The sequence below is a fragment of the Agelaius phoeniceus genome, chromosome 30, assembly GCF_051311805.1.
Source record: "Agelaius phoeniceus isolate bAgePho1 chromosome 30, bAgePho1.hap1, whole genome shotgun sequence".
NCBI classification, from domain to species: domain Eukaryota; kingdom Metazoa; phylum Chordata; class Aves; order Passeriformes; family Icteridae; genus Agelaius; species Agelaius phoeniceus.
Genome location: NC_135294.1, coordinates 3148178 through 3164961, shown reverse-complemented (window position 1 = coordinate 3164961; position 16784 = coordinate 3148178). Strand labels below are relative to the sequence as shown.

The 16784-nt window shown below is 67.4% G+C and overlaps 3 protein-coding genes across 4 annotated transcripts in view; 2 read left to right on the top strand and 1 right to left on the bottom strand.

Moving 5' to 3' along the window:
- The first annotated feature begins 36 nt into the window (after positions 1–36).
- PDLIM2 (PDZ and LIM domain 2) lies at positions 37–5964 on the top strand. Of its 2 annotated transcripts, XM_054650717.2 has the most exons (9): positions 51–997; positions 1317–1468; positions 1787–1856; positions 1939–2015; positions 2109–2154; positions 3728–3879; positions 4155–4300; positions 4376–4481; positions 5478–5964. In XM_054650717.2, the coding sequence occupies exons 1-9, from the start codon at positions 230–232 to the stop codon at positions 5683–5685; spliced, it is 1725 nt and encodes a 574-aa protein (XP_054506692.2). In that variant the 5' UTR covers positions 51–229; the 3' UTR covers positions 5686–5964. The 2 variants fall into 2 exon arrangements, with proteins under 2 accessions (XP_077047829.1, XP_054506692.2); XM_077191714.1 differs by lacking the exons at positions 3728–3879; positions 4155–4300; positions 4376–4481; positions 5478–5964 and adding an exon at positions 2549–3613 and having other exon boundaries at positions 37–997.
- Positions 5965–7054: 1090 nt separating this feature from the next.
- On the top strand, positions 7055–14787 carry C30H8orf58 (chromosome 30 C8orf58 homolog). The gene is made up of 9 exons (XM_054650797.2): positions 7055–7106; positions 8874–9496; positions 9581–9668; positions 10144–10247; positions 10508–11523; positions 11598–11697; positions 12064–12165; positions 13360–13484; positions 13660–14787. Exons 1-5 carry the CDS (start codon positions 7055–7057, stop codon positions 10589–10591), a joined length of 951 nt encoding a protein of 316 aa, XP_054506772.2. The 3' UTR covers positions 10592–11523; positions 11598–11697; positions 12064–12165; positions 13360–13484; positions 13660–14787.
- Positions 13985–16784, bottom strand: part of BIN3 (bridging integrator 3) — a 50986-nt gene continuing 48186 nt past the window's right edge. The window contains exon 9 of the mRNA XM_054650657.2: positions 13985–14796. Coding sequence (XP_054506632.1) covers positions 14650–14796 — 147 coding nt within the window. The 3' untranslated portion in view covers positions 13985–14649. The remainder of the gene's footprint in view (positions 14797–16784) is intronic.

The following is a 16784-nucleotide window of genomic DNA, read 5'->3' as shown; positions in this document are numbered from 1 at the left end:
GGTGGGTGCCCAGCTGCGTGTGGGGGTCCCCGGGCTGCCCAGGGACGCTGAGCAGGGCTGAGCATGGGGAGGGGGTTTGGGGTTTGGGGTTTCCTCCCGGCGCTGGAAGCCCAGCCCAGGAAATTCTTCCGGGCAGCCTCTCAAGCCCCTCTTTGTGCTCTTGGGATTTTTAACATTCCCGGCGGCTGCGGCCGGGGTGCCCGGTGCCGGCCGGGGTGCCCGGTTCCAGATGGGCTGCCCAGCTCCCCCAGGCTGTGCCGGGATGGGTGGGATGGGGTCTGGTGTGGATTTAGGGGGTGCAGCTGCCCATTCCCACCCATCCCATCGGAGCCCAGGGCTGCGCCGCTCACCGGGGTGCCACGGGGACCCTGTGCCACCCCCGGGGGATCCTCAGCGTCCTTCACCGCTGTGGATTTGCTGCAGGATGAAGGACTGGGGCTGCTGGTCCTCGCTGGGTGTCGGGCGCTGCTGTGGTGCAGCAGAACCCGTCCCTCGCTGCCACATCCTCCCCTCCAAACCCCACTGGCTCGGCTCTGCCAGGCCACAGCGCCGGCCTTGCTGCCAAGGCTTCACCAATTTCCTGCCTTGCTCCAGCTCCTGGGAACGACCTTGGCTGTCTCAGCTGCACCGCCGGGTGCCTGGGACCCCCGGGGAGGAAGCCGCCAGCCCTGGGGGACAAGAGGAAGAGGCGGTGGCTGCTGACACCCTGCGAGAACCTGGGTCCCCTCCCCGGAAGGAAAGCGCTGCGGGCGCTGGGGACCCTCGGGGTGCAGCGGGGACAGGGAGGCCCTCGTTGTGCGGTCTGTGGGTAGGAGGAGGGGGGGTCCCCTCTGCCTCATCCCCTCGGCTCCCGGGATCGCTGACACCTCGCTCCTGCCCGCCCAGAGCCGCCGCTGCCATGCCGGTGACAGTGACAGTGACACTGCCCGGCCCGGCCCCGTGGGGCTTCCGCATCTCCGGGGGCAGAGATTTCAGGAAGCCCATCACCGTCTCCAAGGTAAGGGCAGGGCCCCCCCCGTGTCCCCCGGGCCGGGGAGAGGCGCCGGGGCTCGGGGCTGCCCCGGGGAGTGGATCCTGTTTGCCGTCCTTGGGGGATCCCGCGGCCCCTGGGCTGGGCTGGGCTGGGCCGGGCCAAATTCCCGGGTGCTGTTCCCAAGGCCGTGGTCCCCTCCTGGCAGAGGGGCTGGTGCTGCTCTGGCAGGGCCCTGGCGATTCCACAGGGTGGGAACACCCCATGGCAGCAGGGCGGGGTTCGGGGGATGCTGCACTGCACGGGGGGGTCACCGGCACTGTCCCATGTCCCCTTCTCCGTGCAGGTGACGGAGCACGGGAAGGCGGCCGCGGGTGATCTCCGGCCGGGGGATGTCATTGTCACCATCAATGGGGAGAGCACGGCTGAGATGCTCAACGTGGAGGCGCAGAACAAGATCAAGCAGAGCCCGGGGCAGCTCCGGCTGGAGGTGGAGAGGTGGGTGCCGGGGCAGCCCTGGGTGCCAGCGGTGTCTGGGGGTCCCCAAGCACGTGCGTGTCACTTGTTCCCCCCCCTCGGTGACTCTTGGGGCGGTGCCATCCCCACGGGAGCCTGTCCCGGCTCTCTAATTAAGGAGTCGGGTGCTAACGAGGCCTGGCAGCGCTGGCAGCCGTTACCTGGCCAACTGCTCCCAGTTGGGACCCAGCTGCTGCCTCTGCGGCTCCGGGGCTGCAGGGAAGGGTCACCGTGCTGTGCACAGCGGCTGGGGGCTCCTGGGGCAGATCCCAAACGCTGCTGCTCTCCCTTGGCCCTCAGGTCCCCGGTGCCATATCCCAGCCACACCAACGGGGACGCCTCGCTGGAGGGGTTGGCCACGCGTTTCCAGGTGAGCCCCGGGCAGCCCCCGCACACTCCAGCCCCACAGCCAGGGCTGGTGGCAGCTGCTGGTGTCACCCTCCCCTCCCCAGGACACGCTGCAGATGCCGAGTGAGAGCCAAAGTGCCCTGAGGACCCTCGACCCCAGCGTGGCATCCCTCAGTGCCAGGTAAGGCTGCACCGGGCTGTGTGTGGGGCTGGGGGTGAGGAGGGGGCTGGGGAGGGCCCGGGACCCCCCTGATGGCTCCGTTCTCTCCCCCAGCTCACAGCCCTTGGAGCAGGAGCTCACCTGTCCCAGCCTCTGCCAGGTGAGTGGGGGCTGCTGGGGTCAGGCAGAGATGCTGGGGGAGCATCTGTGCTCCAAAACCTTTTGAACCCGAAACCCATCCCCCTCTGAACCCCCAAACCTCCCTGCTTTGAACCACCAAACCTTGCCCCTTTGCAACGCTAAACCTTCCCCCCTTGACCCCCCAGATCACCTCATTTTGAGCCCCCAAACCACCCTCCCCTGAGCCCCAAAACAGCCCCACTCTGAGCCCCCAAACCACTCCCTCCGCCGCCCCACGGCCCCGTCCCTGCCCAGCCCCGCTGTCCCCGTCTGCGGTGGCTGTCACGGGTGTCCCCTCCCCGCCGCGCTGGCAGCGCCCCCGGCCCCGCGGGCACCGCCGCACCTGCCCAGGGATGTTTTGCTCCTCTTGGCAGCGGCGCCAGCCCGGGGAGGCCAAACCAGTTTGGGAAGGCGCAGCCCCGCTGCCGCCAGCCCGGGGCACTGGGGTGTTGGCCGGGCAGGGACCCGCGGCCCGGAGCGCCCCGGCCGCCGTGGGACACCCCGGGAGTGGGATCGGGATGCGCCGGGAGTGGGAGCGAGACGCCCGGGGGGTGTCTGGATGCCTCCTCCAGCCCCGAGCTCAGTGCCAGGATGCCCGCGGCCGCCCCATCCTCCCTGCGGGCAGCCGCTGGCTCCGGGCTTGGCGTCTCCCTCCTTTCCTCCCTCCCTGCTTTCTCTTTTTCTTGTTTTTCAAGCCCAAATTGGGAAGCGCCGCGGCCCCGAGCGCGGCCCTTCCCAGCTGCCTTTGGCCGCAGCCCCGGCCGCCCCTTGGCTCCTCCGGCCGCCCGCTCCCTCCTTCCTCCCCAGCTCCTGGTTTGCTTTGCTGCCGCCTCCGAAGGGTCCCTCCCTGTCCCACAGGGTCCATCCCTGCCCCGGAGGGTCCTCAGGGTTGGGGCCATGAGGGTGCCGTGCCCGAGCCCCCACCCAAGGCGCTGTGCCCCAGGGGTGGTGAGGGGATGGCTGCCCTTGGATCCATCCCACTCTTCCTCGCATCCTGGAAGCCACCAGGGATGAGGCCAAGGCCCGGCTCCTCCCGTGCCTAATTTTAGCTCATCCTTCGTGACCCCACAAAGCCTCGGCGCTGCCCCTTCTCCCTCCCCACGGGTGCAGCCAGGGGGTCCCCGTGCCCGGTGCCCACCCCGGGGTCCCGCGGGGATTCGTTCCCATCTGCGTGGCAGCTGCTCCCGGGAACATCGGGAACAAACATCGGGAACGAACATCGGGAACGAACATCGGGAACGAACATCGGGAACATCGGCTTCCACTTAGCCGGGGAGGGCTCCGCTTCCCGGCCCCGCTAAGCAGGAGCAGATGAGGGGAGGGGACGGGCGCAGGCGCTGGGTTATGGGGTGGGGGCGCTGCCCTGGCTCCTCTGGGGGGTCCCACCGGCCCCGTCCTGGGTGGGAAGGAGAAGCAGCAGCCCCACGGGGCATCCCTGTGGAGATCTGGGCTTGGGGAAAGCCCCTGGGGCTGTCCGGGTGTCCTCGGGGTGCCTGGGGGGTCAGGGAGGCTCTGTGCCCCCCCAGGACATCCCTCCCTCCTCCCCCTGCCAGGAGCGACGCCTGAGCCGCCAGAGCAGCTCCCAGGGGCCCGTCCTGCCTCCCCCACCCCGGCCACCCTCACCGGAGCTCGGAGCCCCCCAAACCCCCTGGGCAGCCCCCGGGGGGAGGCGCCTCTCGTCCCCCTGCGCCAGCACCTGCCTCAGGTACGGAGCGGGCCGGGGGCTCTTTGGGGGGACCCCGCGGCAGGGCAGCCCCCAGCCCCGTGTCCCCACGCGGGTTCGTCACCCGTGGGTGCCCGTGGAAAGGGTTAACTTCACCTGCAGGCAGGTGGGGCCGTGGGAGGGCCGGGCAGGCTGGGGCAGCTCCCGGGGTGGAGGGAGCAGGTGGCGGACGGGCTGTGGGGTGCAGCCGGGGTGGATCCCGGAATCCGAGCGCTGGGAACCCCCCCAAAATCTCCCCTCGGGCCGCGCCCCCCCAGCCAGGGCTCGGAGCCGGCCATGAGGCGCTTGGAGGAGGACTCGGAGGTTTACAAGATGCTGCAGGAGAACCGGGAGCTGCGGGCGGCCCCGCGGCAATCCAGCACCTTCCGCCTGCTCCAGGAGGCGCTGGAGGATGAGGAAGGAGGTGAGGGGGGCACGGAGGGCGGGGGCAGGCCTGGCACGGGGGTGGCAGGGCTCTGATGGCCTCGTGTCCCCTCAGGAGGTCCCGCAGGGCCCTTCCCCAGCCGCCTCTCGGCCGGGGCCCGCAGGCCCGTGGCCGGGGTGCAGAAGCTGCACGTCTGTGAGAAGTGCGGGAGCAGCATCGCGTGAGTGGGGCTGGGGGCTCGGGGGGTCCTGGGGCTGGGTCTGTCCCTGCTAAGCAAAGGCAGAAAGGGGCTGCTCTCAGGCGCGGGGCAGGATCCGTGCCTGACATTGCTCCCGGCAGGGATAAAATAATCCGGGGTGTGGCTGGGGCAGGATCCTCCCCTGCTGTCACCGCCGGAGGGGATAAAATGGGGCGGATTGTGGGGTGGGAATGGGGCTGGGGGCCCAGGGCAGGATCCATCCCGACCATTGCTCCTTCAGGGTGAAAATGGGGGCGGTCCCGGGGTGTGAGTGGGGTCAGGGTGGTCCCAGGGCAGGATCCATCCCTGCCATTGCTCCTTTAGTGTGAAAATGGGGGTGTGAATGGGGTCAGAGAGGTCCCAGGGCAGGATCCATCCCTGCCATTGCTCCTTCAGGGTGAAAATGGGGCTGTCCTGGGGTGTGAGTGGTCCCAAAGCAGGATCCATCCCTGCCATTGCTCCTTTAGGGTGAAAATGGGGGTGTGAGTGGGGTCAGGGCGGTTCCAGGGCAGGATCCATCCCTACCATTGCTCCTTTAGTGTGAAAATGGGGCTGTCCTGGGGTGTGAGTGGTCCCAAAGCAGGATCCATCCCTGCCATTGCTCCTTTAGGGTGAAAATGGGGCTGTCCTGGGCTGTGAGTGGTCTCAGGGCAGAATCCATCCCTGCCATTGCTCCTGTAGGGTGAAAATGGGGGTGTGAGTGGGGTCAGGGTGGTCCCAGGGCAGGATCCATCCCGACCATTGTTCCTTCAGAGTGAAAATGGGGCTGTCCTGGGCTGTGAGTGGTCCCACGGCAGGATCCATCCCGACCATTGTTCCTTTAGTGTGAAAATGGGGCTGTCCTGGGCTGTGAGTGGTCCCAGGGCAGGATCCGTCCCTGCCATCGCTCCAGGGCCAGGATGGGGCTGACCCCGGCTGGGAGGGGACCCTGGGGACACACGGGGTGGCTCTGCTGACCGCCTGTCCCCACCCCCGCAGGACACAGGCGGTGCGGATCCAGGACGGCCGCTACCGGCACCCGTCCTGCTACACCTGCGCCGACTGCGGCCTCAGCCTGAAGATGCGCGGCCACTTCTGGGTGGGGGACGAGCTGTTCTGCGAGAAACACGCCCGCCTGCGCTACCAGGGCCCTCCGGGGGCGCCCGTGCCCCGGCCCGTGTCCCCCCCCGTGTCCCCCCGCTCCTGAGCCCCGGCGGGGTCACCCCGGGGCTGTCCCACCCCACCGGGCTGGGGATGGATGGGATTTGGGGGGGATGCGCTGCCGCCGCCCATCTTCACCCCTTTGTGGCTGTGTGCGATGAGCTGGGGGAGTTCTCAGCCTGGGGGACACCCGGGGGACATCGGGGCGGGGTCGCTTGAGCACTTGGGAACCGAGAGGGGCTGGCACCGCTTGTGCACTGACTGCAAAGGGCTTCTCCGAGGAATTAAACCAGATTCTTTTCAAATATAATATATATTTACTCCACTGCCGTGTCTGGTCTGTGCCAGGACCCCAGGGCAGGGGGAAGGAGGGTTCGACCCCAAACCCGGGGCGCAGACAGGGACCCCCAGACCCCTCAGCGCTGCCGCCTGCGCCCGGGGCGGGGGTGCGGGTGCTCCGGTGCCGCTCCTTGTCCTGCTCCCAGAAGGTCAGGGCTGCCCTCGGGGCTGGCTGGCCCCTCCCTGCGTCCCTGGGAGGTGGCCGGGTTTATTGGGGGCTATTGGTCGAGGCCTTTGTCCTGCTCCAGGTGCTCTTATCGCCGCTCCCCGCCCTCCGTGCCCGCCTGCACGGAGATGGCTTTGCTGTTATCTGGGCTGTGCTGTTATCTGAGATTCGGCGTTATCTGGGATTCGCTGTTATCAGCGGCCTGGGAGAGACCTGTCCCTTCCCCTGTCCCTTCCCCTGTCCCTCTGCAGCGGGGACAGCCAGGACCTCCCATCCCCTCCTGCCTGGGGTCTCACGGGGTCTGTTTGGGCTGTGCCACGGCCCCCCGTGCACCCCGGGCTCGGTCATGGGGCTCTCACCATCGAATTCCCAATTAATCATCCCATCATCGGATTCCCAATTAATCATCCCATCATCGGATTCCCAATTAATCATCCCAGAAGAGCTGGGGCTGCCCCTGGACCCCTGGCAGTGCCCAAGGCCAGGATGGAAGGGGCTGGGAGCAGCCTGGGACAGTGGAAGTTGTCCCTGCCATGGCAGGGGTGGCACTGGATGGGCTTTAAGGTCCCCAGGCAACCATTCCATGGCTCTGTGACACCCAGGGAGGGCGGAGGATTATGATGATGATGCTGATGATGATGGTCCTGCCTTTCTCCCGCCCTCTCCACACGGGAAAAAGAGGAATAAACTCTTTAAGCCCTCCTGGGATAACCCAGTTGAGGCTGGGGGCGAAGGGGCTGCCCGGGCAGGGGGCGGCCCCGCACCCCCGCCCCGCCCCGGGGCTGTGCCGCCCCCCGGCCCTGCCCCATAAAGCGGCGGAGGAGCAGCCCCGCTGCTCCCTGCTCTGTTTGTTCCCGGTGCTCCCGGCCCGTTCCCGGTTTCTCCCCCTCGCTCCCGGTACATCCCGAGGATGCTGCGCCGCCGCGGAGCCTTCACGGTGCAGCCGCTCCGTGCTGACCCCGGTGAGTCGGTGGAGCCCCCCCCGCGTCTGGCTGGGCTGGGGCTCCCTCGGGATCTCCGGCCCGCGAGGATTGCGCTGGAGGGGATCCTCAGGGATCTCTGCTTTGAGGTGTCTGTGCTGGAGAGGGAAACTGAGGTCCTTGGAACCCCAGTTTGTGTTGTCTGTGCTGGAGAAGGGACCTGGGGGTTCCCCGGACTCCCCAGTTTGTGCTAAAGGGGGTCCCTGGAGCCCTGGTTTTCATCCACTCCCTGCTGGGAGGGGCCCAGGCTACCGGCCGTGCTGGGAATTCAGGTTTTCCCGAATTCCCATGTTTGGGCTGATGGGCCCCTGCCCGTCCCCAAATGCGGCGTGGGGGTCCCCAAACCCCAGGTCCCACCTCCGTGTGTGCCACAGCTGTGCCGGGACCTCTCCTGCGAGGTACCAGGGCTGAGCTGGAGCTGCCAACGTGGGGGACACCCCCAGGAGGAGCTGATGGGGACCCCCACGCCCCTTCTCGCCCTGCCAGTGCCCCCCACCCCCGTGGGGCTGCGGTGACACCCCCGTGGTGCTGCGCCTCGGCACGTGGGGTCCTGGAGCCCGTGGAATTGCGGCGTGTGGGAAGTGGGATCCTGGCAGTGGCCAGGGAGCTGCGGTGGAGGGGCAGCCCCCCGGAATTCCTGGGATTCAATGCTGCTGGGGCGGACGGGCTGCTCCCGGCATTGCTGCCATTCAATCCCACTGAACGGCCGGGTTGTCCCGGGCTGGCCGCGGCTTCCCGGCCCTCCTCGGCCTCTCCAGCCCCCGAGGGATGCACGGTGAGTGCTGTGGCTGCAGGAGGGGCAGGAATTCGGGAGCACCGGGACCCCCGAGCGGTGAATTCAGCCCACGCTGGAGCCCCGAGTGAGTTTTCTGGAATCCGGTGGGATGCAGGCGGCACCTGGCTGCCTGCCGGCGCCCAAAGCCTCTCGCCTTCCCAGCTGGGGTGGGAAGGGACTCCTTAACCACCGGCCCAGCCAGTATCGCCCATCCCAAACCCTGCGAGGAACCAGTTGGGAACCGGTCCTGTAATGAGGCGCTCTGGATGCAGGGCCCGGCTGGGGTGGCTTTAAAAGGCAGCGCCGGGACGCGCGCCCGGCTCTGGCTCTGGCTCTCGGCGATGTGGGGTGGCTCCCGCGCCGTCTGGAAGAGGAGGCTCAGCTGCTGTGAGTGCGTCCGAGGGGGTGGCAAGGCCCCGAGCGGGGCTTTAGGGGGTGGGCAGCCTGCAGGAGGTGCCAAAGCTCCGCTGTCGCTCAACCGAGCCCGCGGCCTGGCTGGGAAGGGAGCGAGTGCTGGGCAAGGAGTGCCGAGATTGCCATGGATGCAGCACGGTCCCACCTGCAGCTGCGGGGTGCTGGGGACACATCCCGGCTGGCCATGCCACCCACCCCATGGGGACAAGTTGGTGGCCCTGGAGCCATCCCAGGTCTGGGATCCCACGGCTGTGCTCTGTTCTGGGCTGCCAGCACAGAGCTGGAGTGGGACACAGGAAGAACCCGGCTCAAAAGCCTGCCCAGGTCAGGGTGGGGGTCGTGGGTGCCCCCCCAGCAGCTCAGCTTGGGAGGAGGGGGAGGATGGTGGAGGCCAGGGCCGTGGTTTTGGGGAGTAGAGACAACACACTGGGGTTGTAGGAGAGTATGGACTGCTGGGCAAGGGGGAGAGCGGCCTTGGGCACGGCCGGAGCTGCTCTGGCACCCAGTTTTCTGCCCAGGGACCCCCCAGCTGAGCCCACCCATCCTCCCTTCCCCCTCAGATGGTCCCTGGGACTCGGCCGAGAGCTGCGTCGTGCGCACCTCCGCCAGCGTCTACCGCCGGCTGCAGGAGAGCCCGCGGCAGCCCCGGCGGGGGATGAGCAGCCGGGAACCCCCCAGCAGCCCCCCGGCCGTCGGGAGGCTCCTCAAGTCCGAGTCTGAGGATTCCGGCGTGGAGATGGCCAGCAATGAGCACTCGCCCTGCGCCCCGCTGGGCTCCGAGAGCCGCTTCTCCCTGGACGCTTTTTCGGGGGAGCAGCGCCCCGGAGAGGAGCAGCGCCCCGGAGAGGAGCAGCGCCCCGGAGAGGAGCAGCCCCCCCGGAGCCGCTCTGCCAGCCGGAGGCTGCTGCAGGCCGCGCAGCGGAGCAGGAGGCAGCGCTGCCCGCGACAGCTCAGCCGGCGCAGCGCCAGCGCCGCCGACCTGGCCGAGCCCCCCCGGGACCCCGAGGAGACCGAGGGGGCTGCGGAGGGGCCTCCTCGGGACCCCCGGGCCGTGCCCGAGGTGTCGGGGCAGGGGCTGCGCTACCTGGAGCACGTGTGCCAGATGCTGGAGCGCCTGGCGCGGCTGCAGCAGGACAACCGCGCCCTCCGGCAGCAGGCGGCCGGGGCCCGCACGGCCACCCTGGTGAGGGCCCGGAGGAGGGGGATGCACGGGGAGGGGCTGTGGGGGTCCCAGCTCACGCCCTGCCTGTCCTCTGCTCGCCCCCAGCCCAGCCGGCAGCACCCGAGGCAGGATTTGGGCACCTGGAGGGGTGAGGGGTTCCGGCAGCGCTCCTGCTCCGACAGCCAGGCGCCAGGTGAGAGGGGTGGGCTCGGGAGAGACGGGACCTGGGGCCAGGTGAGAGGGGTGGGCTCGGGAATGACGGGACCTGGGGCCAGGTGAGAGGGGTGGGCTCGGGAATGACGGGATCTGGGGCCAGGTGAGAGGGGTGGGCTCAGGAGTGACGGGACCTGGAGCCAGGTGAGCACTGGGGGTGCAGGAATGGCAGCACCGGTACCAGGTGAGCGGGGTGGGATGGCGGGACCTGGCACCAGGTGAGCGGGGTGGGCTCGGGAGAGACGGGACCTGGGGCCAGGTGAGCATTGGGGGATGCGGGAATGACGGGATCTGGGGCCGGGTGAGCACTGGGGGATGAGGGAATGGCAGCACCGGTGCCAGGTGAGCGGGGTGGGATGGCGGGGCCTGGCACCAGGTGAGGGGGGCAGCACGTGGGATGGCAGCACGATGCCCCCCTGGCCCTCAAGCCTGACCGGCTTTGTTCCCCCTCGCAGCAGCCGAGCCCGGGCCGTGCCGGCGGTTGTGGGGACACTCGGTCAGCTCCCCCAGCCTGCTGGAGCCTGCCGAGGGCGGCGGGGCTGTCCCGGCACCGGACAAGGTACGGCCGGGGGGTGTCCCTGGGGGTGTCCCTGGGGGTATCCCTGGGGTGCCTTGGGGGTATCCCTGGGGTGCCGAGGGGGGTCCCTGGGGTGCCCCTGCTGATCCCCCCCCTGTCCCACAGGCCGGGTGAAGGTGCCTTGGGGGGGTCGGGGGGTCCCTGGGGTGCCCCTGCTGATCCCCCCCCGTGCACAGGCCAGGTGAAGGTGTCGGGGGGGGGGGTCCCTGGGGTGCCCCCACTGATCCCCCCCTGTCCCGCAGGACGGGCGCTCGCACTGGGGCCGGGTGAAGGTGCTGCTCACCCGCCTCACCCGCCGCTCCCTGCGCGGCGGCCGCTGCAGGTAGGACGGGGGGGTCCCGCTCCCACCGCCACACCTGGATGGAGGAACTGCGTCACACCTCACCCCATGACGTCACGTCAGCTCGGGGCCGGTCCCCGGCCTGGCGCACCCCTTCACTTTTTTTTTTCCCCCCAATAAAGTCTTTTCACCCATAAAGAGGCGGCTCTGAGCGAGGTGCTTGCTGTCGCGCCGTGACGTCACGCCCCTAAACCCGGCGTGACGTCACGCGAGGGCGCGTCACTGCCGCATCACTTCCGACGGCTTTTCCGCCCCTTTTGTCCCACCGGGCCCGGACCCACGGACGGCCCGAGCGGCTGCCGAGCCCCCATCCCTGGGTATCCCCGGGGCCCCCCCATCCCTGGGTATCCCCGGGCTCCCCCATCCCTGGGTATCCCCGGGCTCCCCCATCCCTGGGTATCCCCGGGCTCCCCCATCCCTGGGTATCCCCGGGCTCCCCCATCCCTGGGTATCCCCGGGTCCCCCCCATCCCTGGGTATCCCCGGGGCCCCCCCATCCCTGGGTATCCCCGGGCTCCCCCTCCCCTGGGTATCCCCGGGCCCCCCCATCCCTGGGTACCTCGGGCCCCCTCCCCGCTCAGCCCCGGAGGGTCTCGCTGCCTGGGGGGGGTGGGGGTGAAGCTCGTCCGACCCCCGGAGCCCCCCGGCCCCTCCGGCTGCCCCGCGGGGGTTGGTGGGGAGGGGGCGCCGGGGTCCCCGCTCGGGGTGGATGATGGGTGGGATGATGCTCCGGGAGCATCGCGGCTTTCTCGCGGGGGGCTCCCCAGTTTGGGGGGTAGAGGAGGAGGGTGAGGATGAGGAGGGGGTTCGATGCTGTTCTGGCGCCGCCGGCTCTGCGCGGGACGGTGAGGAAGACGCTGCCTGTGCCGCAGGTGAGGAAGATGCTGCTCCGAGCCGCGGCCAGGCGCTCTCCCATCAGGTATCCCGCTCTTCCTCCCTTTCCCCCCTTCCCTGCCGATTTCCTGCCGTCACTTGGGGTTTGTTCCTTCCCAGCGGGGGCTCCCGCAGCTCCTCCCGGCACCGCTCCCGCCTGGCCGCCCTGGGCTCATCCCGGAGCCGCAGCTCCCGCATCCCAGCGCTCCTTCCCCGAACTGTGAGTGCTTGTCCCTACCGTGCCCGGGCTCGTGGCAGGGCCTGGGGGGACAGGGGGTCCCCGGCAGTGCCCCCCGGCTGGGTCACAGCCTGACCGGGGCTGCTGAAGGGTTTCTGGAGCACAGCTGGGGGTGGGGGGTGTTTGATCCTTGTCCCTCCCCTTCCAGCATCAAACCCCTTCCCATGGCCCCCCCTCTGCTCTCCTGAGCCCCCCGGGTTGAGGAGCAATGGGGAGGGGCTCGGGGAGGGGGTCTGGGCACCCCCTGCCCTGCTGCCCCTCTGCCACCTCCATCCTCCCCCTCACTGTGACCCCGTGGCTGATCCCTGTGGCTGAGGCTGGTGCAGGGGATGCTGATTCTCCTTACAGGGCCCAGGTGAGGAGGAGGAAGGAGGTCTGAGCCTCCCTGTGCCACCCCAGAATCATCTGGAACGAGGGGAAGCTCCCGAGCAGCTGACAAGGAACATCCAGGTGTGGATCCAGATGTGTGCTGGTGTTGGCAGGCCTGGAGAGGGTTAATTCATCCTATGTGAGGAAAATCCTTGGGATTGGTGGTGGGCTGGCACCTGCTGAACCTGTCCTGAGGGGATTTGGGGAGGAAAGGGGACAACCCCTGGGCTAACCCAGGAATTCCTGAGGAAAAAGGAGGAAGATCTGCTGAGCAGCAGGGAATGCTCCCCATGCTGGGATGGCCCCTCACGGATCCTCCTGGGGTGCTGCTTCCCTCTCCTCTGCCCCTGAGTGCTGGGGAACCTCACCCAGGGGTGCCTCAGCCCCCGAGGCTGAGCACGTTCCTCATTGTAGAGGAGTTTTCCCTTCCTGCCAGCTCTCCCTATTAACGCTGGGATCTTGTGGGCGGTGCAAAACCCGCTAATTATCCACTTTTTACTATAAAAGATGGAATTCTCCTCCCCAACCACTGCAGAGAGTAGGCAGAGTGAATCCCTGGGAACGCCTGGCTTTGAGTTTCCATGGGTGCCATCCCTCTCCTGAGTGCTGGGAGAGCAGCAGGAGCTGATGGCAGGGAGCAGAGCTGGGCCTGGAGCTGCTCTGGGTGCAGGACAGGTGGGGTGCTGGGGATGAGGTGGCTGGGGAGGTCTGGCTGTGCCACACAGGGTGACAGTGATGCAGACAAAGCCACCAGGTGGGTTCAGGTGAGCCCAGGTGGGCTTGAATCTGGGGAGGAATCAACACCTCCAGGCCACAGAGGGATCTTTGCCCATTTGAGAGCCACCCTGAGGTCTGCAGGGCTCAGATCCTGTGTCCCTTGCTTGGGCTCACGGGCTCTGTGTGTGGCTGTTAAATATATTTATAAATATCTATATTCTGTATATTTAGCATCCCTGCTCTGGGTAACCGTGGCAACTGGGTTTATTTTGCTTAAACCTGGCCTGGCATGTGATGCGGTTGGGAAGGAACAGCCAAGGGGAGAGGGAGGGATGAAGTTCTCCATGCTGGGAGCTGGGGAGGAGCCTTGGCACAGGATGCTCTTGGGGGGGACCTCGCTGTGTCCCTGCACTGGGGACAGCCACCAGCATTCCCACGGCTCTGCTCCATCCCCTTTGCTCCAGCTGGGAAGGGAAGCTTTGTTTTTTAGGGGTTCCATCCCCATTTTCTGCTGGGCTTGCCAGGACACCCCTGAGCCCTGTTCCCTGTCTCGTGCAGGTTTGCCAAGGCCAGGTCCTGGCAGGAAGATGTTTTGGTTTTCCTGGTGTCTGGAGCAGCAGGAGCCTCGTGCCACCCCGAGGCAGAGAAGGGACCTTCGTCATGTCCACCAGAACCTCTCCAGGGTGGGCTTCCAACCCCTCATCCCAGGCAGCATCTGCTCACCCCAGGACACAGCAGGCAGCCTCTCCTGATCCTTAAAGGCCCAAACCGCCTCTGTTGTGCTGGAAATCTCCATTCCTCGTGCTTTGAGGCCGTTTCCTTCCCGCGCCGATGTTCGATCCCAGTTTTCCCTTCCAGGGACACCCCGAGCCCCCCGTGTCCCCCTGCAGTGGCGGCCGGGCGCCGGCAGAGGGCGACAGCGGCCCGGCGGTGACACCGGCACGGCCCCGGAGGTGGCACCGACACCGGCACGGCCCCGGCGGTGGCACCGACACAGTCCCGGCGGTGACAGCGACACCGGCACGGCCCCGGAGGTGGCACCGACACAGTCCCGGCGGTGACAGCGACACCGGCACGGCCCCGGAGGTGGCACCGACACAGTCCCGGCGGAGACAGAGACAGCGACACGGCCCCGGAGGTGACACCGGCACCGACACGGCTCCGGCAGTGACAGCAACGCGGCCCCGGCGATGGCACCGACACGGCCCCGGCCGTGCTGTGCTGCTGAAAACTTTATTGGGGACACGGCACAGAGTCCCTGCAGCCCTTCCCACACACCGAGGAGGGGCTGAAGCCCCCCCAGTTGTCCATAGGTTTGCTCCTGGCTGGGTTGTCTCCCTTAGGGATGTCCCCACCTGTCCCTGCTCTGGGGTCCCCTGTCCCCACCCTGCACCCCCCAGATCTGGGGCACAGGCTCTTTGGAGCATTCCTGGGAAAAGAGGGATGGATGCTCACCATGAGAAGCATCACCCTCTCCCTGTACCTCAAAAAATGGGATTTGATTGATTTTCCCCTCCCCTGAGGGGCCCACTGGGCTACTAAGGCACAAAATGAGGGGAAGGAGTGGGAGGGTCTCACCCTCTGGGCTCTCGGGGTGCCAAGGGAGGCTGGAACCTGGCAAAACCCAGCCCCCCACATCCCACTCCCCATCTTTAGTATCGCTCCCTTTCCTGCTCCTCCACACCCCAAACTTTAAGGCAAAACCCATTCGTGGACTGACAAATACGACGCAGAGCCATGGGGTGACGGGAGCAGCTCCAGCCCCTCAAGTCCATCCCTGGGAGGGCAGCTGGGCTGAAACAGGGGGGGGATCCCCATCCCCATCCCCTCCCCATGCCCAGCCTGGCCTCAGTCGTCAGCCACGATGGAGAGGGCGCGGAGCTCGCTGAGCTTGGCGTCGTTCTCGCGCTCACGCTGCTCGTCGCTCAGCCCGGGCCGGTCGATCTGCGCCGTCAGGTCCCCAAAAATCTTGTGCATCTCCGTGTAGTAGACAACCTGTTGGATAAAGGGGGATTGGAGAGGGAGGGGAACGGGGGTCTCCTCCCCAGCCCACCCACCCCCCCGCGGGTGCCCTCGCAGCCCCTCTCCGCGGCGTTGGTGTCTGAAATAGCTCCCGCCCACGTGGCCGTGCCGCCCCCTCGGATTATTACAACTCAACACATTTTAATAACGCGCTGCCCTTCTCCGCTCGCTTCCCATCTGGGAGCCGCGCGTGCGGGGCTGCCACCGGCACCGCCACCCTCCCGCGGCCGCCTCGTCCCCTGCTTTGGCACCGGTGCCACCGGCCCGGGCCGCCAGCCCACGCTGCCCGCGGCGCGGCGGGCACGGCCAGGGGCTCGCTGGGCTCGGCGAAGGGGGCAGCGCCGTGCCCCGTGCGAAGCACGGCGAGGAGGAGGAGGAGGAGGAGGAGGAGGGGGGGGGGTGTGTTAATAACGTGCTAATTAGCACCGCCAATTATCTCCGGCAGCGAGCAGCGCTTGCCGGCGCGGGAGCCCGTGGGTCAGCGCAGGCAGATGGCAGCGGGGTGGCTGCTCGGGCTCCAGCGGGGAGAGGGGAGCTCCCAGCCCTGCCTGCGAGACCCTCGGCGCTGCGGGACCCCCAGCCCTGCCTGTGGGACCCCCAGACCTCACTGTGGGACCCCCGAGTGCTGCTTGGGGCACTCCTGGGGCTGCGGGAAGCCCAGTGCTGCCTGTGAGACCCCCGGCACTACAGAACCTCTGGACACCACAGAACCCCTTGCATTGCAGGACCCCTGGGTGCCACAGGACCCTCAGAGCCTCCCTGGGAGCCCTGGCACTGCAGGGCCCCTGGTGCTGTCCCAGGTGTGGGATCCCGTCCTGGATATCCCCCCAGAGCCCTCAGGGAGCGATTGGGGAGTGCAGCCCCCCAGGGTGGGCAATGCCAGCGCTGTCCCCATTTCCCAGAAGGGCCCCAGCATCTCCAGCAGCACCAATGCTGAGACATGCATGGTCTCCATGGAGACCAGCTCCCCTAATCCTGCTCTAAACGATGCTGATTTTGGGAGGCCCGAGGGGGTCTGGTGGGCCCCACAGTGCAGTGCTGGCTGCCTGAACCCCCCTTGCCAGGCCTGGCCACGCTGGGGGCCCGGGGGCTGCTCCGTGGCCGGGGCTCCCCACGCAGCGGGGCTGGCTGAGTCACAGCAATGCTCATTTACACAGTGACTAACGAACCCCACACAGGGCTGAGCTGGCAGGGCCCCCCAAAATCCCTGCACGCCCCCCCAAAGCACAACCCACAGCTGGGTCACCCTGAACATCCTCTGAACCCCCCTGCCAGCAAGAGATGCCAAGAACACCCAAAATGCCTCGGCAATGCCACAGGTGAGCGGGGATCTGGGGGGCAGGGGTGCCAAGGGGGGTGCCAGAGCCCTGGAGCAGCCCTCCATGTCCCTTGTCCCCAGCCTGGAGTCAGCTGGGCTCTGCTCAGTCACATATGGCCAAGTGGCACTGCCAATTCCAGCATGGAAAAAGCTGAATCTTGTCAGGGTGGCAGGCCTGGAGGCAGATGCTGCCCCCAGGATTGTCCCCAGGGTTGTTCCCCAAGATTTGGGGACATCTGTCCCTCAGGATTGGTCCCAGGATTGCTCTCAGGATCGTTCCCCAGGATTTGGGGACAATTGTCCCCCAGGATTGGCTCAGGAATTACCCCCCCTACCAGGATCCAGAAATCCCTGAGGATTCCTGCAGGACTAGGATTGTGCCTTAGGATTTTCCTCAGGATTGTCCCCAGAATTGCCCCTCAGGATTGAGCCCAGAATTGTCCCCAGTGAACTGACCCCCAGAAGCGTCCCCAGTGGATTGACCCTCAGGATTGTCCCCAGTGGATTGAGCCCAGAATTGTCCCCAGTGGATTGACCCTCAGGATTGTCCCCAGGACTGTCCCCCAGCATCCACACTGCACTGAACAGGCAGAGCAGAGTGAACTCCTTGGTGCTGCTCCCCCTCCACCCACATCCCACAGCC

Bases quoted from the DNA above. Each gene is read 5' to 3' on its own strand.
- PDLIM2 (XM_077191714.1), top strand. From the start codon at position 230: ATGGGCTGCCCAGCTCCCCCAGGCTGTGCCGGGATGGGTGGGATGGGG. The intron at 1,469-1,786 runs GTGGGTGCCGGG...CTTGGCCCTCAG, and splicing joins CTCCGGCTGGAGGTGGAGAG to GTCCCCGGTGCCATATCCCA. The intron at 2,155-2,548 runs GTGAGTGGGGGC...TCCTCTTGGCAG, and splicing joins CCTGTCCCAGCCTCTGCCAG to CGGCGCCAGCCCGGGGAGGC.
- C30H8orf58 (XM_054650797.2), top strand. From the start codon at position 7,055: ATGCTGCGCCGCCGCGGAGCCTTCACGGTGCAGCCGCTCCGTGCTGAC. The intron at 7,107-8,873 runs GTGAGTCGGTGG...CTTCCCCCTCAG, and splicing joins GCCGCTCCGTGCTGACCCCG to ATGGTCCCTGGGACTCGGCC. The intron at 9,497-9,580 runs GTGAGGGCCCGG...GCTCGCCCCCAG, and splicing joins GGGCCCGCACGGCCACCCTG to CCCAGCCGGCAGCACCCGAG.